Raw genomic sequence first — 25,742 nt, forward strand, 5'->3', positions numbered from 1 at the left:
CTGAGTATACTTGTTATAATGCACATAATGTATAAGAAAGACCTACATGGATTTAATCAAGGGCACATGTTGGAGAGTGTTTCACCTCCTCTTTAGCTGCAGTAAGTCAGTCTGATTAGACTCTACAGCTGCTGCTGGATCTCCTCCTGTAATCAGGAACACAGAAACCCTGCTGCAGCTCCACAGGAGGCCTGGGCTGGAACAATACATTGATAAAAAGGCTTTCAAATTATTTTATCACAGATTATATTTACCATGTAGTCACGCCATATTTGTCACAGTTCATATGTAAAAAAATGACAAATACAGGCTCTCACATGCAAGGTTGAAGTACTTTTAGTTATCAAATGGCAAAGTTAATCGGGCATGTACCTGTGGATTAATAAATACAGCCATTTTGAAGTGTCTTTTGAATAAAAAAATAATAAAAGCAAATAATTTCTGATTAGGATTATATAAATATAGGATCATCTACATTTAGGAATAGATATATTTCTGGTTATAAGTCAGTTTTCTTAATGACTAATAAATATTGAACTGAAAAAGGAATCAGCAGACACTTTTTTTCACATCAACCTACATCACAAAACCTAGATCAGGGGTTCTCAGCTGGTCTCACACTGGGATCTACATTTTGCCACGGTTATTAAATCACGACCTACTTTTTTTTTTAGAATTCAACCAACCAAATTTAGTTTTTCAAAAATAGCTGTTGAAAACACACACACACACACATATACTGTATATAATCTTTTCTAAAACATACATCTATATATTTTTCCTGTGCAACATGCATTTCACAGCATGCCTGTCAAAAGAAAAGTTTCTTTCAAAATGAAGTCAAAATAAGACCAACATGAGAGACATGAAGTATTAATTTATCTTCGACCAGCTGAGTTTGAATGGAAGTTGATCATTAATAGTTTTGCATGTTCTTTTTTAAAATTCTATCATAGATTTTACAGGAAGTCATGAAAAAGTATCAATTTCTGGAAGAATAAGCTCTCCGACTTGTGCTTCTTTAGAACTCGACCGAATACCGTTTGGTGATTTAAAAGCACATCAAACAGTGAAGAACTATAATTATCTAATCTCAACATAACTAAATCATAATTTCTTTTTTCAGTCACTCTAAAATATCCCTGATTTTAAAGAGATTAGGTCAGTGGAAGAGGCCAGCCTATGAAACTTACCTGGTTTCAGAGCTAACGGATCAACTCAACTCAACTTTATTTGTATAGCACAATTTACAACAAAGTCATCTCAATGCGCTTATCAAAATATTAAATTCATAATAAGAAAGAAAAAACCCAACAAGATCCACATGATCAAGCATTTAGCAACAGTGGGAAGAAACAACTCCCTTTTAACAGGAAGAAGGTTCAGAGGTGGCAGCCATCTGCGTGGACTGGTTGGGGTTAGTGGACAGAAGGACCAACAGAACAGGATAGAGAGATAGAACATCAGAGTGTCCCAGACTAGTTGAGCCGTGAACCACAGATCAGGACCTGCCATCATCAGAGCACAAGCTACCAAAAATAACAAAGGTTTTTACTGTGAGCATCCACCAGTTTGTTCAAGCAGCAGAAGAGGAAGGAGCTACATGTGGCTGATGACCAACATAAAAACCAAGGGTGTAACGATTCATCCATGAGCATATTTTGTATCATGACCATGTAAAATCTGAAACCAGATTCTGAAAGAATAGACTCTACTTTCTTCAGAAAATGTTGTTTCTAACTTGTTTCGTTCTTCGATAGTCAGCAGTTGAATATACAGTAGGTAGTTTCACACAAAATGCCAATTTCTGACAAAATGCTGACAAAAAAGACTTTTTCTGACATTAAGGCTAATTTTTTTTGCTTTAGTGACACCACACCATGGTTTCCTTCGACAAAACAACAAAAACAACAGACCAGGCATTTGATGGCAAAATAATTATTATTTTGTTATCTGGGTCAAAGTTGTTTGGTTCCCTTACCGTGTTTTGACCTTCCTCCAAGTCCCCCCCACCCTATCAGTTCCCACACACGCAACTTCCTCCTCCTCCCCAACATGCCGAGTCCCACCGTTTGGCCAGGGTTGTTGATCGTTTTCTCTCACGATCGCGACACTCTCAATAATGGACTTAGGTCAACACATGCTCTGCTGAAGTGTAAGCTGCTGGTAGCTTCACCGCCTTCTCTTGTAGCGCCATTTTATCCCTCGTCCATGGTTTTTCTCTCCCAGCTGATGGTAAACGTCACGTCTAATCAGTCATCCAAAGGTGCACTGCTGCCACCTACACGACACCAGTTTGTCACTACATCAGAGTACAAGGCTGATATTCATTGGAGAGGTCTGTAAAAATGTCTCCTAGCAACTGCTGTTGAAAAACACAATTGACATTTATATACTGTACATCAATGGCAGCGAGTGAGTTAATCAATCTAAAATTGTTTCGATACAAGGAAATAAGGCATCGGATTTAGGTACCACAGACATCATATGTATGTGTTTTAAAAGTGACTCACACGCCAATAGACAACAAAATGGAGAAGCCGGCGAGTGAGAAATGGATGGGTTCAGTATACAAAATACCCCCAGCCAGCGAGCCAGATAGCAAAATAATAGGTGACATGTAGGAGGTAGCAGTGCACCTTTGGATGAGAGATCATCCATGCTCAGCAGAGCTCAGAGGGAGAGGAGGAAAGGCGTTTACGAGACAGAAAATGGCGCTACGTACGAGAGTTGACGTTCCCAGCAGCGCACACTCGACCAGAGCATATGTGGAACTCATGGATAGTGTGGCGATGGTGAGATAAAACCATAAAAAGAACGGGGAACGCAGTGACACTCTGCATGTCCGGGAGGAAGAGGAAGTTGCATGTGTGCAGACTGACGGGAGAGAAACTTGGAAGAACGCTAAAATACAGTAAGAAATCCATTCAACTCTGACCCAGATAGATAAATAATAATAATGTTGCCATCAAAAGCCTGGTCTCAGTGTTTTTTTTTGTTTTATATAAGGAAACAATGTTCAGATGTTAGAGTTGTCACTAAAGCAAAAAAAAAAAAAAAGTTTTAAAGTCACTGACAGGTTTTTTTTTTTTTACAAAAAGGCTTTTTTCTCAGTTTTTTGCTCTGAAACTGAAGACTTGTGTAAAACTTGCTCTATTCAACGGCTGATTACAAAAGAACAAAACAAGCCAGAAACATATTTTAAATCAGTCAAAATGCGCAAAAACAGCTGGCACTGAGGGGGGTAGAAAATCTGAAAATGGCTGGCACTGAATGAGTTAAAGGAGTGGCTCACTGTGTCCACCGTCGACCACCTTCTGGTAGCGTTCACTGCAGCAGCAGCAAAACATGTAGCGCTTGCTCATTAGCATTAGCTCTGCACAAGCCTCATGATAACCATCATGTTAAAGCAAAAAATATCAGGTTTAACCACTGCTCACTGTTGAAAAAACAAGCCGAAGAGTCAGATAAACCTAATATGTATTAATTATGTTGATTTATTCGATTATTTTTGTTGAAAACATATTGAGTATTGAAAATGAGAGCAGGGAAGGTTAACATCCTGTCAATTTAAACTGTGTTGGTTGGATTTTATTCAAATAAAATGTGAATAAATATTGTTTACTTGTTTATTTATATCCATAATGAATTTAGAGTTGATTCCTTTACAAGAAAAAACAGAAATCTTTGAAAGCTCACCTGTACTGTCGAATATTCAGGGATTTAATTCAGAGTCACACTGCTTGAATTATTATTTTTGGTAAAAAAGTCACTGAATTGTGTCAGAATGAATCGTTAAATTAACCAATATCGTCCTTGAATCGAACCGGCAAAAAAAAATTGTGATTCAAATGGAATCATTGCTAAAATGAAACGTTACACCCCTAATAAAAACACATGTAGGGCGTGCATTTAGGGTCATTGGGCTTTAGGTTCCTTAAGAAGATCCAGAATATTTCACTGTCTCCCAACAACAACACAGCAGGACTTAAACTCTCTTTTCTCCACTATGACTGATACAGTCCACTTTGAGCACAGGGTGAGGCTAACGGACAACCTAACAGGCCGAGCTGCTATTTCTGACCACATGTCAGACGCGTCTGTGAGTAGCTCCTTTAGCTTATCAGGGCCACGTCAATGAGAAGGGGTCTCACTCTTTATCACTTTGTTCGTTGTATTCTTGGCATCAGTGGTTGGACAAATTGCCATTTATGGTTAAAAGGAAGCTATGTTACAGTGCTGCCCACACTTTGCTCCAATGACCCACAATGCATCAGGGCTTTATAAAAGCCATCCTGACAGGCTGAATGGTGAGTAATGACTGTCTATGACCCACTTTTGCTGGGTGTCTTTCTTCAGTAGTTATTATTTTTTTGAACATTGTTTTCTTCAGCTTCTTTAAAGTGTTTTTAAAACTGTGAATAACGTGTGTTGGTAGCAATGGCTTTGCTGAAATCCTCCAGTCGCACTTCATCATCGTATCGTTCCTCATCACGCTACAGCACTTCCAGTTCCTATCGGTCGGAGGGGTCTCTAGGGGCATCGTCTGATTCCCTGTTTGAGCCTTTCCTGGACTCTCCAGATCACTCCAGTCTGTTTGAGGGTGAAGGGCCAGATGGAACATGCTGTTTAACCCCTTTGCGCAAACACAGCAGATCTTATGGGCAAGCTGGTATGTAAAGCCACCACAAACACTACCAACACACAAACTGTTCCTTTCAATACTTCTGGTCATACTTTGTTGGCTGTTAAACATTTTACAGTTCAACCAGCTATGATTGTTGCAGTTTAAATGTAATCAAATATAATGCATTTATTTAAACAAGAATAACATGTTAATGTCCAACTATCTTGCTAATTTAAAGCAGAACTAAGTAACTTGTGCTTAGTGCTCCCCCACTGTTTACGACAGTGACACAACCAAAAGGGACCTTTGGTTGTGTCACTGTCGTAAACACGTTGCACCTCCCACCGCCTGCCCCACCCCACAGCTACATGCGCACCTTTGCTCTCCTAAGACAGTAGCAACCGATCATTGAAAAATCCTAGAACAACAGTGACTCTAAGGGTGCTTTCACACATATTGTCCCATGTGACCATGTGAACAGTATGAGGAAGAGAGACGAGTACAATAAATGAATGATGTGGGAGTAATACGGATGGGAGTGTGGAAATGTGTGTGATGTGTTGGTTTGTGTGCTGACAAAGCAGATGGGTGGATGGATATTTTTGTGTGTGTGCTGCCTGATGGAGTGCTGGGTTGTGAGTGTGTGTCCGTGCCTGTTGCCGCAACGACAGTGTGTGCGATTGCTGTATGTTGCTGCTGAGCTGTCACTGCATGGAGTTGCTCTGTTCCTCAGACAAAGGTCTTCTCTGCCTTTTTTTTGCTGGCTCCGCCCTGATATAAGTTTGAGAAAACCGTGTGCAGCCACAGGGCTGGTCATAATCTAGCATTAGTTTGTATTAGGCTGTCGTAAAGCAGGACGTCTTGCCACCGGGTCGGAGGCAGGGAAAGTTGCAAGTGCGGTTTTCTGGCCAGAGACAGTAGGGGGAGATGAAAGACCCCCCAATCACCCCATAAACACTTGGCTTACCCTCACATGGACTATGAGAAGGATTTATGAAGGTGAAAAAGTTACTTAGTTCTGCTTTAAGTAAATACTTAATGGTATTCAAACTAAGAGAACCCTTGACCTTCAAACAGCTTTGATGGGTTGAGTATGTTCATTATAGCTCTTTGGCCTAATGGCTCTATTCCAGGAAAAGTTTGCCAATCAAAAAGAAAAGGTGAGAACAGCCATTAGGACCTAATTTGTCGCTCCAAAATCTTCAATACTTTGCTCTTAGCAAAATAACAAACTTTGTGCATCTGGACTAAAGTTCTGGACTAAATTCAAGATTTACAATACTTTATTTCAATGTTAAAAAGCTTCATTTTTAAATCTTCTGTTCATTCATTATTGAATTCATTATTAATCCCAAAATCCCCACAAATGGTTGAGATTCCTTCATCACTTCTTGATTCCTGCATATTCTAGATTGTGGTAAATTAAAAGTATATTGTCATTCAGTTATTGGCAAATGGCATTTTAGAGCATTTTGCAGGGGTTCTCCACCTTAGGGGTCAGGACCCCATTTGGGATTGCAAAACACTGAGAGGGGGCCGCCAGATGCCTTCAAGAACCTAAGAATATCTTTTAAACAATTTGAGCCCATTTTTGCTTATTTTTACACTTTTTATTCAACTACACAAAACTTGTCATATTTGATCCTATTTTCATCCCTTTTTATCCAATTTCTTCTCCATTAAATTTAAATACATTCTCTGAATTTTTTTTCCACTTTCAAGATATTTTCGTATAAACCCTTTCCACCACTTTTCCTACCTAACGTTGCATATGTTGACCCAAGATTTTCACTTTTAACTTCTTTTCACATTATATTTAAGATTTGTCATGCCCATTATTTGCCAGTTTAAAGTAATTGTTCCTATACTTTTTTCTGCCATTTTTAAGCCAATATTGACACTGAACTTTTTTTTACTACTTTTTCTGTCTGTTTTTGACCACTCCAATTTGAAACTTTTTACCAATTTCTTTGGTTTTTAAAATCCCATTTCACCAACTTTTCCACCTTATTTTGTCACTTTTAACCCATTTTGTTTCTGATTAAAACAAGGATTTACATCTTTAAGATGACTATATACTATGGCACAAATAATAATAAACTTCCTTTATAACAATGGATAATATTCAGATAAATAAATAAATGTGGTTATTATCACAGATTCATAGAACAATAGACCATCATTTTTGCTGACTTTATGGATGGGCCCCAAAAATCTCTCCCCTTTATTCCCCCTTATAGATGACCCTGTCTCCACATGACTGTTCTTCAATGTTCATGTCTGTGTTCAACCACCTTCAGGTACAGTGGGGGTCCCCGCTCTCTGGAACCTTTATTTTGGGGTTGAAAAGGTTGAGAACCACAAACTAGGTGCACTGCTTCCAAACCAACAATTACAATTGATTGTAGAATCCAGTCTCTGATGTCATCAAAATTATTTTTGTATAATATACAACATGATGTGTGGTTGATTATAGCGCAAAATGTCAGAAAAGGCATGATCAAGTAATATTATCCAAACAGTGGACATTTATTCAGACTGGCTTTTATGTAGCGCTTTATGATTTTTATAGTAATTTGTAATAATTTTTGGGGTTCTTAATTTAAATTTTTTTTAATTCTAATTTTATTTTCTTATGTTAAAAAAAAGTCAGACTCTTTCTCAATTTTGATTTAATTATTCTATTAAATGACTTCTGCGTGCATTAGTCTAAACCTTTTTTTTCCTTTACTTTTGTCATCACATAAGCACATTTCTGTTAAGCACTTTGATCTACAATCAAGGTGCTATAAATAAAGTTTCATTGATTGATTAATAGCAATAGTCAGCAACAGTAGGTATGAGAGAAACTGACCCATTTATTAGAAATGCTAATGCGGAGTGTGGAATGGACTGCTTGTATCAGAGTGCTTTAATCAGAGATTTTGGACGCAGCCGGATATAATAAGACACTTTTTATTGCTGATATTAGACCAACACCCCTAATTGTGGTCATTTATAGTTTATCACTTTCAAACTGTAGATTCCTCCCAAGCCTCTAAAGAAGCATGATTTTTTGCACTCACTTCCTAAAGTTGGGTCTTAGAATATTTGAAAGCTTAATTTGGTCTCAGATCTTAGAGGTGAAAGGAATGAATGGATGAAAAATGATGAGGTAGAGTAATGAGCTTTGTGCACAGTGCTGAAAGGTAGTGTTCATGGCTCCAGACTGCTCTGGCTACTGGGCCACATAAAGAACTCATGGAGAGCTGAAAAACATCCTCGTTGTGGGAGACTGTTAAAATAAAACACACTCATTTAGAGTGAATTGTTGGTAATATTGAGTTTCTGCACCAAGCTCTAATGGCCGTGATAAAAAAGAGTGATGCTGCAATGGGCAGAGCAAAAGCTGATCAATACCAAGGTCAAAATTGGATTTTACGATGAGATATTCTTTATATTTCAATGAGCATCATGAGAACTGAGGATACTTTTAACTCTGTGTGGATGTAAGAGCCTGTGTCACATCATTACCTCATTATTAATTTATAGTACAAATTGCAAAATGCTACATTATTATCATTAAATATATGTTCTGGAGGGGCCAGGGGCGGGCCATCACAGCACAATGACACACCCACACACTGCTAAATAAAAAACAAGACTGAAGCTGCTTGAGCAGTAATAACTGAGCAGGAAGAGCAGGTGACCTCATATCTTATGCACTTCCATCAGCATTCTCCTATAAAGGATCATAATATAAAGAATGAATATGGTCGATACCATATTTTAAATTTCAAAAATAATTATAGCTGCTGTGCAGCAATGGTGGGGCCAGGAATTTTTAGGCAGCAGCAGCTGATAGCGTTTAAAGGCAGATTTCTAGACATCATGGGCCCAGTTGTTTAAAAGGATCAAAACTATCCGGATTTTGAAATCCCTCTTTTTATTATTCAGGATCACGTAATCAGTCTTTGGTCAAAGCAAAAATGAATTAGATCAAACCATTTAACATTAGACAGTATATCATACTGAAGGCTTCTAGGTGTGTGTAAAAAATAGTGTGTGGTAGACGGCCAGCATGGGGTCACTGAAATGGTAATTATTTGAAGAAACAAAAGGAAAATGAAATAGAAATACCTTTAATAATATAATATCTTTTAAAACATCATCTACCACCACTCCAAAATGTGTATTTATTAATGAACACTGAACATGTATTTAGCAAGAATTTGCAAGCATGTTCACATTACTATTAAAAGTCAAACATTTTCATGCACATAAGGCTCAATTTTTGATCAATCAAAAATCTGTGTGGATAGTTTTTGTATAATAATAACAAGGTAGGGAGGAAATATAAGGTTTTCAACTTTGACCCTCTGAATGAGGCTAAAGGGATGTATATCACTGTAGCAAAACCATTAGAAAGGGATTTTTTCTTAATACTGCCCTTTTAACTAATTGGCTGCCAGTCATTTTCAGAACAGAAACCATCTCGCTGCTGGCCATTTTGACTGATTTTTAAGACCCACAAAATATTTTGTACTATGACTATGAAACTAAATTATGAAAGAATAGACTCTACTTTCATTAGTAAAAAATACCTTCTTTCATTCTTCCATAATCAGCAGTTGAATATAGGTAAGTTTCACACAAAACTCCAGTTTCTGACCAAAAAAATCTTCTTGGCTATATATGCATCGCGGCTAATCCCTCATCCAATGCTGCAGTGCTGCCACCTACAAGACACCAGTTGGTCACTACACCACAGTAGAAGTCTGATATCTATGGGAGAGCTCCACCACAGTGTCTCCTAGCAACCCCCCTTGAAAAACATAATTGACGTACATATACGTCAATGACAGTGAGCGATTGGATTTGATATTACGTATATGTAAGTCAATGAGTTAAGACTACCCTTTGGTGATGACAGAGAAACAATCTATTCAAAAAAGCATGAATCTGACAAGAGCTCCATTGCTACGCGGTAGCCAAATATGCTATCAAGACTTCGATGCCCTTGTAGGCCCTACTTGTGTGAAAGTATATTTTCAGCTTTTTGACAAACATGAAAACAAAACAAAAAATCCAAACATTGCAGAGTTCTGTTCATCATCTCAACCTCACGCTTTTCAGTAAAGTTGTAGCTAGTTGTGTTTCACAGTTTCAGGTTGATAGATATGTTGTTTTACTGCTATATGTTCAATCTATCAAAGTTTGGTACATTTATTTTTACAAAAAAAAACATTACATTATTGTGTTTTTTAAGTGTGGAACAGTAGGGAGTACATAGCTTCAGGTTAAAGGTCTGAAGGGGTACGGGACTGTGGAAAGTTTGGGAACCACTGCTTTAGAGGCTTGCAATAGCGCCACCTTCAGGACTATTTGCCTGTTTGTGCAGCTGAGGCCGTCAGGGATGGGAATGGACCGTTGTGCAAACTTTGAAGATTGTGAATTGGAAAAAGGAATTCCTCCTCCTCCTCCGCAGAAGAAAAACATGCAGGAGAACAATAGGTTCTGTGCAGCTTAGGCTAATAATGCCTCAACATGTTTAACCCTCCTATTATCCTTGTGCTCAATTTGACCCCATTCAATGTTTATCATTCAAAAAACAATAGTTGACGTGTTTTTTTTTTTGCTTTATATTTAATGAATTGTCCTAATTTGATAAGTACAGATGATTAAGAATAAAATTATTATGATGATGTTTTTTCAATGTGCTGAACACATATTACAAGCATTGGTGTTCCACTGGATCAATTTGACCCTGAGCTGTTTAAGCTGTGTAAAATTGTTTATTGCAATCTGCACATTTTCTCTATTTCTACTCTCTTTCTCTGTGTAAAATGTCCTAAAGGAAAACGTTTACTATCAGTGAGCTTTTGGAACAGCTCTTTCACAGTGAAAGTGACGTAGAGGAGAATGTGTCTGAAACTTCACAGTGAATAACCCCTTGCAAAAAGGAGATACAAATAAGTAAATAAATGTTTATGAGAGGAAAGGGGGTCACCAACATGAATCAATATGGTTTATTCTGTGAGAGTCATTAATGTGCACCCCGTATTAGAAAATATTTGGATGAAAGATTTCAAAGATACACTAAGTCTAAAACTGAAAGTTTGACCTGATGGTGGCGCTGCAGGAAATGTCATATCATCACCACAACCAATTGGGTTCCTACTCGTTAATGTTGTCAGTAAATTTGAGAAGATTTCGATGAAAACTATTCAAGATAGATTAATTCAAATTTAAAATGTGTAAAATGTTAGTTTTAACCCTCCTTTTATCCTCAAATATTACCATGTCACTCTTGTACTGTAGGTGGCGCTGTCAATGACCAACAAAGCAGTGCTGGTGGAGTCCGGCGTGTTGGAGACAACTACTGCATGTCTGCTGATGTCAGCCAGTTTGAACCACATGACATTGTGGTGCTCTCATACAACCATCAAGTCGTCATTCATGCCCAGAAGGTTTGTTTGTTTGATGAGTGCAAAGAAAAGTACATGTGGAAGGTGTTTTCAAAGCCAACAGTGATGCATTCAGGCGTGTGTGGGAATTATTTACGATGGGTGAATAAATAACAATGCATATATGAATAATTCTCTCCAACATATACATCTGGATTGTTCCACCTCTGACTTCCCGTCTCTGTGTTCCAGGTGTTGGATGACGGTACAGTTAGTGACACGTTCACCCATAAGTCTCTGTTCCCAGAGGACATGGACCCTCTATCTGTGAGTGGGACCCTGAGCCCTGAGGGCACCCTGGTGGTGAGCGTCAGTGGCAGCACAGAGCTGGAACACAGCAGTGTCCCCACGTACCGAAGTGAAGCCTATCTGTGAACAGAGCTTCATACATTCCACATTGGAAAAACTTTGTCTTTAATTGAACTTTGACAAAAGTATTGAATGTAAATGCATCACAATAATAAAAGAATGAAAATACTTGTTTGTTTGTTTTTTTTTTTAACTAATAAAGCTGCGTGGAGCAGTATTCTGTGAAGATTCAGGTTTCCTATGATAGCATCTACAGCATGTGTAGAACTCAAGATCCGGGGGCCAAATCCGGCCCTTTAGACCATAAAATTTGGCCTGCTCAAGAAAGTAAAAATTATATGTATTCTTTAATGCTGTCGTGTTTGAGGAAGCATCCATCCATCCATCCATCCATCCATCCCCATGGAACTTTTCTTTTCTCTTACTGTTTTCATGCATATTTGTCAAGTTTTGGATTTGAAAATAAGGGAAATTTTCTGGCGCCCGCTACCAGCCGTCCCACCCGCTCAACCGAGCTCCAGTATCCCTTATATTTTAAGATAGATGTACAAGAAATCTAAAATACCCACTTATCAACCACTTACTAAATACATAATGTGATTAGAATCTGGTTGGTCGACCTTGATTAACATTGAAATGCTGTGAACATTCCTACTAGGGCTGGACATATCTCAAGATATTTTCTGAAAATGGTGATATACAATGTAAATCTCGATAAAACTAGTACTAGACTCCTAAAACTAGTATTTTGGTACATAATAAGCTATAATATATACAGTATATATAAAATATTATAGTTTTCGAGATCGCCAAAATAGAAAACTTGATATATCTTGAATCTCGATATATCACCCAGCCCTAATTCCTATATTATAAAACAGCCTAAATAAAAACATAAATGGGTATTTGAAGCACAAATATGGCAAGTTTTGTGTAGTTGAAGAAAAAATGCAAAAATGGGCTCAAATTGTTTAAAAGATATTCTTAGGTTCTTGAAGGCATCTGGCGGCCCCCTCTCAGTGTCTTGCAATCCCAAATGGGGTCCTGACCCCTAAGGTGGAGAACCCCTGCAAAATGCTCTAAAATGCCATATGCCAATAACTGAATGACAATATACTTTTAATTTACCACAATCTAGAATATGCAGGAATCAAGAAGTGATGAAGGAATCTCAACCATTTGTGGGGATTTTGGGATTAATAATGAATTCAATAATGAATGAACAGAAGATTTAAAAATGAAGCTTTTTAACATTGAAATAAAGTATTGTAAATCTCGAATTTAAGTCCAGATGCACAAAGTTTGTTATTTTGCTAAGAGCAAAGTATTGAAGATTTTGGAGCGACAAATTAGGTCCTAATGGCTGTTCTCACCTTTTCTTTTTGATTGGCAAACTTTTCCTGGAATCGAGCCATTAGGCCAAAGAGCTATAATGAACATACTCAACCCATCAAAGCTGTTTGAAGGTCAAGGGTTCTCTTAGTTTGAATACCATTAAGTATTTACTTAAAGCAGAACTAAGTAACTTTTTCACCTTCATAAATCCTTCTCGTGTTTATTTAATAAACTTACAGTTTATTTACAAGTCAACACATTGCATATTTACTGTTAATTTCACATTGCTTGTCTTTAAGTTTGACATTAACATTTTATTTTCATTACATATTTGGGACATATCATGGTTATAAATCCTTCCTTTTTACATATAAATCATACAGTTGTGGTCTATATAAAGCAGAACTGCACTGCTTGGGTCTGAATTCCTCATTATTATAGCTCCACCCCTTTTCTGATGTGCTTCTAAGAGCAACTCGTTTTGGTGCTGTCTCTTTAAATGCAAATGAGACACTTCATACCCCGCCCCCTCTTCAGGTTCAACTCCACCCTGCTCGGCCATTTTTGTAGTTTGATAGAAGAGATACGGCTATGTAGCGGTGCAGAAAACGTTTATTCACACATTATTTACAAAATGTCAACAACAGAAGACTTGTCCATCCAACCTTACATGTTCCAGCCAGAGTCTGACCCAGCGGAGCGAGATGAAAATGAAGATGATGAACCTGCAGAATGCTAACAAGTGAGCTAACACAAGCACTGAGCTAACGCTAGTGCCAAGCTAACGTCACAAAATGCATTTTAATACAGTCTTTTCGGAGACAAAAACGGCAAAATGAAATGACTAATGAAAACTTTAGACTTAAATTAAATCACGTAGGCCATATCATCAAGGATCTAAAACGAGCACACAGCGCTAACATATGAAGACGGTGCAACTGCTAATGCTAACAAAACAATGACAGGGACGTCTTATCATCACTTTTTAGCGTTATTTACAGTTTACCAAAGTGCTCTGTTCATCGTCTCCAAAGATAGAAGGAATTGAACCCTCAATCAGACAAAGTCTTTCTGTAAATCCTTCTTTATACTGGTGGAGGTTGATGAAGCAGTCATCCTTGAAGTGCTTCACACACAAAAATGACCTTATCCACAGATGTGGGTACATTTCTGTAAAAAATAAAACTCAACCAGGCACTTTGAAAAGGTTCTGATGCTGGGAGACGGTGTAATGAAGCGTGTGGGTTACTACATCCAACAACTGAACATTTTGACTTATCCTCTCATAACTTCTGCATCCTTGAGCTTGGACTACAAAATAAAAGCGAGAAATAAAAATGGCGGATTGCTCGAAGTGTTGGACCTGGAGTCGATGCACTAATTTGGCAGTTCTGCTGACGTTATTGTTCAAAAAACGTAATAGAGAATAGAAACAGATTAAAAAATATGACCAAAACAGAATATAAAGACATCAACAGAGCACCTGAGGAGACTAATTTGAACTTTTCTGTACTTCTAAACACTTTAAATATACAACAAAATGCATTTAAGGGCTAAAAAAGTGGATTTAGCATGATATGTCCCCTTTAACTCATGTGGTTCTCTGATATTCACTAATGACTTATTAAACACATTTATTGCAGACTTTACATGTTTTAAAACTTTTTGAAAGCAGTGTAAATTTGTGGAGCTTGTGATTGGCTGATTTTTAATGGTGACTTATGTCGCTGTGGTAGACGCTAAAATCTCAGTTATTAATCTTATAGAACATGTAACTGTGTCCCATCCTGCTGCTCTTTAGGAAAATAAACTCTGTCTCATTTTACAACATATTTACACCAATTCTTAGTTTTTTTTCACCAGAACGTTTTCATTCATTGCCGCTGTCAGCACTAATATCGCGAGAGCTGCCACTCAGGCCATTTCAGGTGACAGTTCTCGCAAGGCTAGTGACGGCATTCATTTTAGTAAGGCATCTTTATTATTATTACATTAAAATACGGGATATTTAAAATACTAATACGAAAAGATTACAGGAAAGAGGGGTAAAATACTGGAGTTTTCCGGCCAAAACGGGATACTTGACAGGTATGATTTCATGCAGAAATTGAACAAATGCCTGATCCAATCAAAACCATAGTGTACTTCAAAATAAAAATTACAGTCTCTGAGGCAACCGTTTGTTAAAATCACATTTATTCATCACTGTTATACAAAAATGTTTCATTTTCAAATGTTTCATTTTGAAAAATATCTTAATATTTCTTTCTGCTCTGATTCGTTTCACCCTCCATCTTCACCATCACGGAGGAGTCGCTATGTACAAACTTTAAGGAGTGGATACATGATCACAGTCAACAGCAGCAGAGGCGTGAGAAAAGGTCTGCTACAGTTCACACAGCACGATTCAGTCCAGAGCATCATAAGAAGAGAAGAGACAGCACAGACATCAACGCCATGTTTCATCAGTGACGTCCCACAGAATGTGGATTTTTAGACAAATTCTCCTTCAAACACAAAATTTGTCCCAAACGTCTCATCGTACACAAATAGCTTTCTGCTCTTGGCTAGGGCTGGGCAATATATCGAGATTCAAGATAGATCGAGTTTTCTATTTTGGCGATATAGAAAATTACAATATTGCTTATATCTATATAAGTTCATAGATTTTTTCATATCTTATTTTGTATTAAATTATTCATTTTAGGAGTCGCTGCTGTCACTAACTTTCAGACCAGCATGAAACGCACAGTTAGATGGATTCCTGAGTGTGTGTAAACAAGCCATACTACAGAACTCACTCACACGTGCTGTCCCTTAGAGTAGAAAAAACTTAAAAGTGGCACATATTATGCAGTTGTTTGTTAATAAATGTCCCAGTACCACTATGTATTTTTTTTTTTTAACTCCTTTTGTGTATTTTGTTGTCCTATGCTTTTTTTCTATGTATTTTTCAGTAATTTTGTATGTCTTTCTGAGTCGTTTACTGTATTTTTGGTATGTATGTAAATTACACAATGTTGTACATTTTTTCTCCTTTTATGTCTTTTGTTGTGATTTTGTTTATTTTTGTTCTTTTGTGTATTTCTGTTGTCCCATTGTGCATTTTTTTGTTGTTCTATTAAGTATTTCTCTTGTTCTTTTGTTTATTTCTATATCATTTTTTGTTTTTGTAGTGATTTTGTGCATTTACTTTTGGGGCCGCTAGTTGCCCATGTTTGTGATACATGCACAAGTTATTATTATTTATTTATTTTTAACCAACATTAGATATGTTATTTTAGCCTGTGTGGCATTTTGCATCAGCACATTTAACCCAGAATTGTCTTCCTAAGACTTTATTTTAATTAAAATAATGGAGATTTTAATCTCATATCGTCATTTTGAGAAAAAAATATCGAGATAAGAATTTTGGACCATATCGCCCAGCCCTACTCTTGGCAGGTTCCTTTATGAAAATACAGTATCTGGCATTTCAAGCCATTGGTTAAGAGAGATGAATGACTGTTATTGCACAAGCTGGTTAAGAATAGATCATTACAAAAAGAATACAACAAATATGGACATCTATTTTGATCCGTACATTAATAAATAAACATCTACCCCCTCTGTCTCTTTCATGTCTGTGACAAATCCTGATAAAAAGTGATCAGGTTAAAAAAGTTAAATGCTTTGAATCATTGGAGCTCATTTAGAAAAATATGACGGGACTTTTGTTAGGATTATTTCATCACACTCAACTGTATTAGATCAGGGGCCAAATATGAATACGTTTGATGTGAAGTGGATCACAGAGGTGGAGAATCTAACAAATTCAATGTTTGTGTTTCCATGTATAAATGTTGTAAAAGTACATAAAGTATACAGTATAAGGCACTGACAATAAAGGTGACAGGTTGTGACTATATTTATTAAATTTGGGGAACATTTCTTTCAACAATTCTAGAGTAAAAATAACTTCCATCGTGTTATACAATCATGGAAAAACTGCCGATCCCTGCAAATATTGTGTAGTTTGTCACAAATTCAATGAGAGTCCACTTGAATAATTGTAAAGTTGAGATGATGTGTATTATTTTTGCATAGATGGCAATATTTATGTTCTGTGATTTAAAATTACTCACAATTTCTGCTTCATTTCAATAAATAATTCACATGAAAAGTTTCTATTTTCAGAATTCTGAAAAAATAAGTTGGTAATTATTATATAATAATAATAATAATAATAATAAAGTATTCTTTAAATGTGCTAAATAAATACACAAGTACGTGACCACCAGGGTTGGGGTTAATTATTATTTTAATTGGAAAAAAAAAGCTGCTGTTGTCATTGTAGTTGAATTGTAATTGAGTTCAGACAATTGATTTTGTAATTGTGATTTGTCTAAAAATTCTATAAAAACTGTCAATTACAATTTAATTAAACACTTTAGTAATTGTAATTGGCTTTCAGGTGAAACATAATAATTCTAATTTGACCCAAACCCTGAAGAAGACAAACCTTTCTATGTGTGTCAGTATTTCAGTGCAAATTTATGATTATTATATTTATTATTTATTAGTAAAAAAAAAACCCATTTAAACAAACAAAGTATGGTCAGAAAACATAAAAATGAAAAAACAAAGGACTTTAAAATGCAGGAATGTTTCCAGTATAACAACTACAGGAATTGTGCATCATTTTCAAACACACTCTTCTCTGCAATATGTCTATAAACCTACTGCCTCTACACCACATACATCTATTCTGTGCTAATCTGTGCAGGGCTCCAAGTGCATTTTCTCTTAATCCAGTCTTCAAGTTGCACAAAACTCATCCCTGAATTGGCGTCGAATGAATCGACACACGTTTTGGAGTCATTTTGGTACCAATCAACTGTTTTCTTATTAAATGAAAATGAATGTGTATAAGTCATCACATGTCATTTCAACATTCAATTATTCAATAAGCACACTGTATATTTTTAGTTGTTTAGTATCTAATGGATACCGTGTATTGATTTTCAGCTTCTAATATCTCAGGAACTGGAACACAAAAACACTGAAGTTTGGTATAACAACACAGCTCCACCTACTCGTTCAGAATATACTAAAATATCTGCTATACATCTACAGTATGTGGTGGACATGTTAGCTCATAAAAATTGGAAAAAAGTTAGTGTGTGTTAGTGTCTAGATTCTCTGGAACATGTTTGGGTCTTTAGTAAATAACTTTTCATATGCATCAGTTCACTGTAGTTGGATCAGCTTTGAGCTATAAACATAGACTGTTCACATCACTAATGATTAGTCACATACTGTTTATGCATTAGTTATTGGGTGACAGTTTCATGAAATCTGAAAAAAAAACAAAAAACTTTTTTTAAAAACTATTTTCATTGGCTCATAACTGCATGTGTAAGGAAAACAATATAATATAAAAGTTACTCTTTATTGGGATATAAAGTATTTTTTCTTTATGAGACTTTTTTTTCTTTTTGCACCCAAACTTTGGGTTATTTAACCACTCGTGGCTATTGAAAATGATAACTTGCCTCTGTGTCTTAAAATTATTCATTTTTAGTTTTTACACGAGTAACTTTTAGAAAAAATATTGCATCATAAAATGATTTATTTTCTAAAACACAATATTTAATATGAACAAGTTATCTCTGTTTGGGGGTGTTTTTGTATATTCTGAGAGAGTAGGTGGAGCTGTACTACTATACTAAATTTCAGTTTCCTATGTGATGTAGTTCCTGAAATATTAAAAGCTGAAAATAGAAGAAAAATAAGGACGTGTGATAATCGACACAAACCCTCCTCACTAAATTGTTCATATCTCAAAAAGAAATAATCCAATCAATAATTTACAGTGTGAATATTGGATAATCATGGAACAATTGGTAAAAATTCCAGAGTTTTTTAGACCAAAGTGTGTGGGTCATTTGTTGAAATAACAACTAAAAATTAAATCAAATTAAGAATGATGTTTGATGAACCATTACAGTACAGAACATTGCGTTCTCTACTACTGATGAGAACTGTAGCACAACTGTTTATTCGTCTCCAGGCATTCAGTGCATTTTTCAATCAGTATTATTATCAGTTTGCTGTTTTTTTTTTAATTATTATTATTACTCCATGGACACATTTTACAATCAAATGGGGGTAAAAATGGGAGTGTAGCTTCCAACAGGTTTGTATATTCAGATTCAGTCTGAACTCAAGCTACTGGGTTTGTTTTATCAGATGAAGACATCGTGTAGGCCTCATCGATCAATGAATACAAAATCATTCGCTCAAACAGAACGGGCCTGTACTACAAAGCTGGATTACCTGTTATCACGCTAACTTCCAGGATTTAATCAGTGTGTGCTGTCCCACGAAGCTGGCTAACTACATCACCATGGTAACTTAGGCTGAACGACTAACCTGGTCGGAATCAGGTTTTGTTCCGGCTAAGATCTGAGCGAGTACTAAAGTCCCGCCTTCTGACCAATCAGTTCTCTTAGAAAACGACATGTTCAATAAAAGGAGGATCATTGTGAACACGTCTCTGAGTGGATCTGACGTGACTCTGACAGGAGAGAGAATATTTATCCTTTCATTTACCCATGACATCCTATAAGAAACATATAGATTTATATCTGATGAACTGATTTAAATTAGTTAGCTGATAAAACATGCGTGTGTTGAACGCTTTTAGACCAATACATTATTAAATAAATGAATTAATTTATCTATCATTTATTTATTCTGGGGTAATGCCAAGAGTCTCAGTCCTGTAAAATAATATAAATATGATGTAGGCTGATCTGTATGAACGCAGCATCAGAGCCACTGACAAGATAAAAGAGAAAGTGAAACTGATCAGAGTGTCTGTTTATTCTCCATTTATAATCTCACTAATTTAAGTATGAACACTCATCAATTCCTGCATTAATTACTTCCTGCTTTTACTGCAGCAACAGTGTTGTCTGCATTATGGATTTAAATTCTTCATATTTTTAAAGAATGATTCCTTCATAGTGATGTAAGTTGCTCTCCAGTTCCTCTGTGAATGTGATTGGTCTGACGCTGTAATCTCCACCTCTGTCACTAGAGCGCGCACGTAGCCAGGCTGTAATCCACTCTCTTAACTTAGTGAGTTGTAATCTAGATTTGTAATATCGCTTATGTCTGACAGACAATGTTTGGCTAAGTGAAGCCAGGATATATTATCTAGCTTCATAGTATAGGCCCAAGATGTTTGGATCTCCACTGTAAACACTCAGTTTATTGACATTGTTGGGAAAGTTTCACGCTTTGCATTGTGGGATGTAAAGCAGTGATAATATTGTTGACTATAATATTTTGTCATAGTTTTTTGTTTTTTAACAAAAATAACAAAATAAAATTAAAAAAACAAAAACATGGGATGAAATCCAATCAGAACTCATGTGATCATGTGGTCCAACACATTGATCACATCAAATCTGTTGCTGTATGTTTACAAACATTAATATCACATATCAGGTTGATAAATGGTGAAAAAATATTTTAAAAAAGCATAATCTCTAAACTATTTTAGCCTGTATCACTGTGACAGATTTAGTCAAGTAAAATCTGTTATAAGCATTAAAAATCAACTTATAGCCTTTTAGTCAAAAGACTTAAAAATAATAACTAATAAAACTAAATCCATTTTTGCTGCTGTTGTGTTTGCCCACAAAAACTCTAACCAGTGACTTAACGACACATGAAAGTTGTGACAGAACAACGGCAGATTTAGGGGTTTACACAAGAAAAAAAACATGTCCTCCAGAATGAAATGTCTGGTTGAATGAGGTTTAATCACTAGGAACAAACTGGAACAAAATGGAGTCAATAAATCACTGTCCTCCTCGTTTGACGATGTATACAGTACTCCACATCCCACAATGCAGTGCAATGAACATTTTTGACAATATCAATAAGAGTGTTTACATTTTTCCGAGTAAGTGATCTTTGATTTATTGATCTATAAAGCCTACACTGTAGCTGTGTTGTAAATGTCATACTAACGTACTATTCATTCTAAGTTTGACGTCAACATTTAGTATGTAGCGTGTTCACAAGATAGTATGGAAAGATTGAGTACATGAGAAATACTCAGACATTTTTAAGTATGCACGGTGGGCACACTAGTCATACTCAACTGTCCCATGATGCATTGCGAGTGGAATGTAAAATGTTCCAGGGACCAGCGTCAAGCTAAAAATCAAACATCTTCTTTTCAAAATAAAAGCATCACTTCCTGTCTTCCATAGTTTTTTTTTTAAACACTTTTGTAAATAGGGCTCTTATTTTGAAGTTAAACTATAGTTTTGTCAGTAGCACAATGGAGGGTCTCCGAAAATCTCCATAATGTAGGAATGAAATGTGTTTCCAGTGAGTTTTATGGATCAAATGAAAACATGTTGATATTCTACTTTCTCACTTAAAATATTTTCAGAGATATTTAGCCTCAGTGTGAACAAGGTTTTTATCGTTGTAGGTTCCAAATGCATGTTGGGAAACTTGGAAGTATACTTCAGTGGGAACAATCATCATCCTAATCATACTTATAGTAAATGGCAGACAGTATATAGTCATTGAGTTTGTAGTGTATAGTACATTAGTGTGACATTTATAACACAGTCTTTGTCTTTATTAGAAAATGATGGTTCTGCGCAGCTTTAGGAGAAAGTAAATTATGAAGCATCATTTATATCATAACAATACCATGAAACAATAATGCTCCTGTTGCTCTGGATGGATTTCCTTTAGTGGGAAACTTAATCTTACTGGACAAATTCTTCAGTGTTTTCCAATAGGGCTGATTCTACACAAAGTGAAATATCTGAGTGCGTCTCATTCTGACCGTGACATCATGGAGTTTACAGCTGATGGGCTTATGTCACACATACGAGACATAAAAAACATCTGAATGCTGCGTTCAAAGGGAGATTGATGCTTGTGCCCAGAGCAGCTGCTTAGGTAATGATGTCTTCATTGTTTCAGACATCCATTTGCTCCCTCCCTCCCTCCCTCCCTCCCTCCCTGACTCGCTTCCTGCCCTCTCCATCCGCCCCAGCCTTGTCTTCATCACTTAATAGGAGCTATATTTAGAGAAGTGACTGGAGTGCACAATGCTCGTGAGCAATGTTCCTGCTTCTTAGTAATGTAAAGCTGTATGAAAAGGTCAGAAATCAACCAGACCACATGTGTCAAACTCATGGCCTGGGGGCAAAATCCGGCCCTTTGGAGGATCCAATTCGGCCCGTAGGAGGAAGTAAACGTTACAGAGAAAACATGAATCAGTAGCTGAGTTTCCACTGCAGATTTTTGCTAAATAAAAGTGATATTTAGAAGTGTAATTACGCTTTGAACGTAGAAAGGTCTTCTCTTTTCTGTCTACACGTATCGTGCCATGTTTTCTCTGAGAAAAGTGGTCAGGTGACCAGGTATGTCACGTTCTGTGACGTGTATTTGCAGAAAAAGGGTTTCCATGACGCTTTTGCGACACATTTCAATATCCAAACATCTGAAATTCCTCCTCGTGAAAGCGTCAAATCCTTTTAGCAATATTTGAGTGGGTTTTTTAATTCAGGTGTTTCCATCACCACTTGTTACTGTGCTATTTAGAATTTGTCCATTTCCAAGGGTAATGGAACCCCAGCTACTGTGTACATGAAACTCAACACTCCTGGTGCTCATATCGCATGATTGCAGCCACTTTTAGTGTTAAACTGTTGAAAAAAACATAAATTCTTACAAAAGCCTTTAATTTTCCTCAAATTATTACGTAATATTTCCCTTAATTAAATAGAAAATGGTCAAAAAATCTTGGAAATTTAAAATTGAAGATCCCGTTGGGACTGATATCTGTCACCTATTGCTAGAATATTGTCAGTTTCTTACATATTGTGTATTTAATGTACGTAGAAGTGCAAACTAGGACACAATGTTGAAATTACGCGCATAAAATCTGTGGCCCACTTGAGAGCCAAATGCTCCATATTTGGCCCCTAAACAGGAGAGAGAACATGCAAACAGCTGTCAGCACATTTGGAGTGTTAGTCAGTGTCCAGAGTTTAGGTAAACATTTAGAAAAACACGTCATTTTCTTACACAAACATTCCACTGCTCTTCCTTGTCATCAATGCTGAATTATTTAAGAGGAAGACAGAGTTTAAACTTGATTTTTAATCTTAAAGCTTACATTAATTCAGCAGTCAGCTAAAAAAATACAAAAAATCATTAAAAAAATCAAAATCCCTTTAAAAAACTCACCCCAGTTCACTGATGTCTGTCATTAACATGTTAACATTCAACCTGCAGCCCACATCTGTTTAATGAAGGTTCCCAAAGGTGGAGAAAGAGGTGCCTCCAACCCCCACCCCACCCCCTCACCTCTCTGGAGTGTCTGAATCAGTGCAAGGCTCCTGAAGGCATCACCGTGGGCACTCCGTGAAACAGGAGTGGATGAGATTGGAGGAGGAGGAAAGCCTGCTGTTACTTCTCTTTCCACAATTAAATATTGATCCTAAGCCCTGAGGATTTGTGCACATTTGTGGCTTTGGGAGATTAAAAGTGCCGATGTCTTCCTCCACCTGCTCTGCTCCCACGCTGCCTCACTGGGACTTCTCGTCCGACTCAGAGGGCATGTGATCCTGGGGCAGCGAAATGCTTTTGTGTCGATCCCACAGTTTGTGGAGCTCCGTGGCCTCCGTCTCGCTGCTACTGGTGCCGCTGTCCCGGAAACTGGCCAGAGGGGGGCGCACCTTCACGCCTTTCACCGTCACCGAGCCCTCGATGGCTTTACGAAGCTGAAAGCAAAGAAAGTTGGTCTGAAAGGCTAGAAGGAGAGATCTAGTGATCAATGACTGATATTTAACGTCCTTTAAATCCTAAATTTATGGTTTTTCATAAACAAACTCAACCTTGTTCTTACGTTTCATATCAAACTTGTTTTTTTTGTTTTCTTACATCGTGGCGGAAGCATCTCAACACAACCGTGAGGAAGAAGAGTTAACATTGCATTTTGAAAGTGTTAACTAAAATTACCAAGTTAACCATCAATTCCTTACAATCAAGATAGAAGTGGCAGAAACGGGAGTAATGTAGGAAAAATGCATTAAAAAGAGCAAAATTATGTGATGAAAATAGGTTAAAATATGGAAAGTTTGGTGTATTATGGTAAAAAATAAGCAAAAAAGGCCTCAAATTGTTAAAAATAAATTCTTAGTCTCTTGAAAGCATCTGGCGACCCCCTCCCAGTGTCTCGCAACTGCAAATGGGACTCTGACCCCAAGGTTGGGAACCCCTGGTTTATGTTATATTGTGAACTCAATCCTCCTCTATTAACTGGTAATTTAGTACAAATGTGTGTTGGAGGGTGTAATTATTTGTCAATACTTTAAGGACAGTTTACAAGTTTCATTCTTTAATTTCATTTCGTTCAAAGTCTCAATATTAGAACAATAGTAGGAAAAATTAGTTTTATGAGCATTAAATATGGTGAAAAGAGGTTAAAAGTGACAATAATGGGTCAAAATTTGCAACATTATGTAAGAAAAGTGGTGGAAATGTACAGAAAAAGCATTGTAATTTGATGGTCAGATTGACCCAGACTTTTGCTGCTGTTTAATGTTACAAAGTTCTCCGTCTGTTCCACCCACACAGAGCAGACAGAAACAGCTCACAGCACCAAAACCATGCAGTCTCACATCCTAATGCGTTTGGATGTTTTCTACGTAATGGAGTGAAAGTACGTAAATACAGATACCAGGATATGAAATTAGGAAAATACAAAGGGGACATTTTGGCCATTCTGGATATGTTTATAAATTAAGATGCACAGAAGCTTTTGCCAATGCAAATATATGAAAAGGAACTCCTTTCTTTTTTAGAGAGAAGTTTGTAAGTACGGTAGCTATTACAGAACGGAGACAGATGTAGGGAAACTATGTTTTTTTTTTTTTTAACTCTTAACAGCCTGTAAATATTACACAAAACAACACCTTAAAAACAGCAATGTAAAAAGAAGTATAATAGAAGTTTTAATAAACCAACAGTTTCTAAAGAAATTAAAAGAAATTATTATTTATATATTCATATATAAATTCAGTTTAAAGTGTAATTACTGAGAGCATTACTAACAGGATATTTAGGTGTAATAACCATGAGACCAGCTTTGTCTTGTGAACACGTGAAATATAATTTAAAAAAAATTAGAAGTTGGGACAAATTAATATATTACCTTTTATGCTAACATTTATTTTTTACACGACGTGTGACATGTTTAAAGTGTTACTGTATCTGACCATTAGTAAATTGGTGGTTTGATGACAGTAAGGCGTGTACTTTTTACTTGGTCATTTCCTTTTATGAAGTCATTAGCATTAGCTCTTAGCCCCGTCTTGTGTGTCGATGGGTTAGGTTAGCACGCTTTAGTCGACTTTGCAGTTCATAATCTTTGCTGGCAGGTTCATCTCTGTCAACGTGTTTGTGAGAACTTTGGGTGGATCTAGCAGAGGAACTCCGACTGGTTCACTTTGTTGAGTGGGGGTCTGGTCTGTGATATCTTGCTGCACAGCTGCTTCAGGTAGGCTGTGACGAGCAGAGCTGTCTGTGTGTGTGAGCGGAGAGAGCGGGTGCACGCACCCCAGAGCTCCCGTGAACAGCGCTCCACAAAAGGAGGATAATAAGTTGATGACCAAAAATATAGGGGCAACTTTGGCCCATGGTACAAGGTTTTTGGGGACATTCTTGGCTAAATTGAGGTCCAAATGACCCGTGGCCCTCGCTAATTTCCAACACTGACAAACAGTAATATGTCAGTACACGTTACACGTTGGTCCGTTTCCAAACAAGCGAGCACTGACTGCAGTGTTTGCTCGGGTCATCATGAAACTTCTACTGTATACAGCACTTTGGAGCGGCTCAAGCTGTTCCTCTGCCTACATCCCCCAGAATGCATGGTGGTTTTGGGTCGGGGGTTGTTTCCGGGTTTTTTCTAACGGAGTTCAGTGAAATTATTG

General features: G+C 36.9%; 2 protein-coding genes across 4 annotated transcripts in view; one reads left to right on the top strand and one right to left on the bottom strand.

Moving 5' to 3' along the window:
* The first annotated feature begins 4,220 nt into the window (after window positions 1-4,220).
* Window positions 4,221-11,448, top strand: hspb12 (heat shock protein, alpha-crystallin-related, b12). The gene is made up of 4 exons (XM_028465774.1): window positions 4,221-4,310; window positions 4,439-4,672; window positions 10,928-11,076; window positions 11,266-11,448. The coding sequence occupies exons 1-4, from the start codon at window positions 4,229-4,231 to the stop codon at window positions 11,446-11,448; spliced, it is 648 nt and encodes a 215-aa protein (XP_028321575.1). The 5' UTR covers window positions 4,221-4,228.
* A 10,345-nt stretch (window positions 11,449-21,793) lies between these two features.
* clcn2c (chloride channel 2c) overlaps window positions 21,794-25,742 on the bottom strand; it is a 203,909-nt gene continuing 199,960 nt past the window's right edge. For all 3 annotated transcript variants that reach the window (XM_028464291.1, XM_028464289.1, XM_028464292.1), the window contains one exon: window positions 21,794-23,528. In XM_028464291.1, the coding sequence (XP_028320092.1) occupies window positions 23,334-23,528 (195 nt within the window). In that variant the 3' untranslated portion in view covers window positions 21,794-23,333. The remainder of the gene's footprint in view (window positions 23,529-25,742) is intronic.

Source organism: Gouania willdenowi, chromosome 13 (genome assembly GCF_900634775.1).
Source record: "Gouania willdenowi chromosome 13, fGouWil2.1, whole genome shotgun sequence".
In the NCBI taxonomy this organism is placed as follows: Eukaryota; Metazoa; Chordata; class Actinopteri; order Blenniiformes; family Gobiesocidae; genus Gouania; species Gouania willdenowi.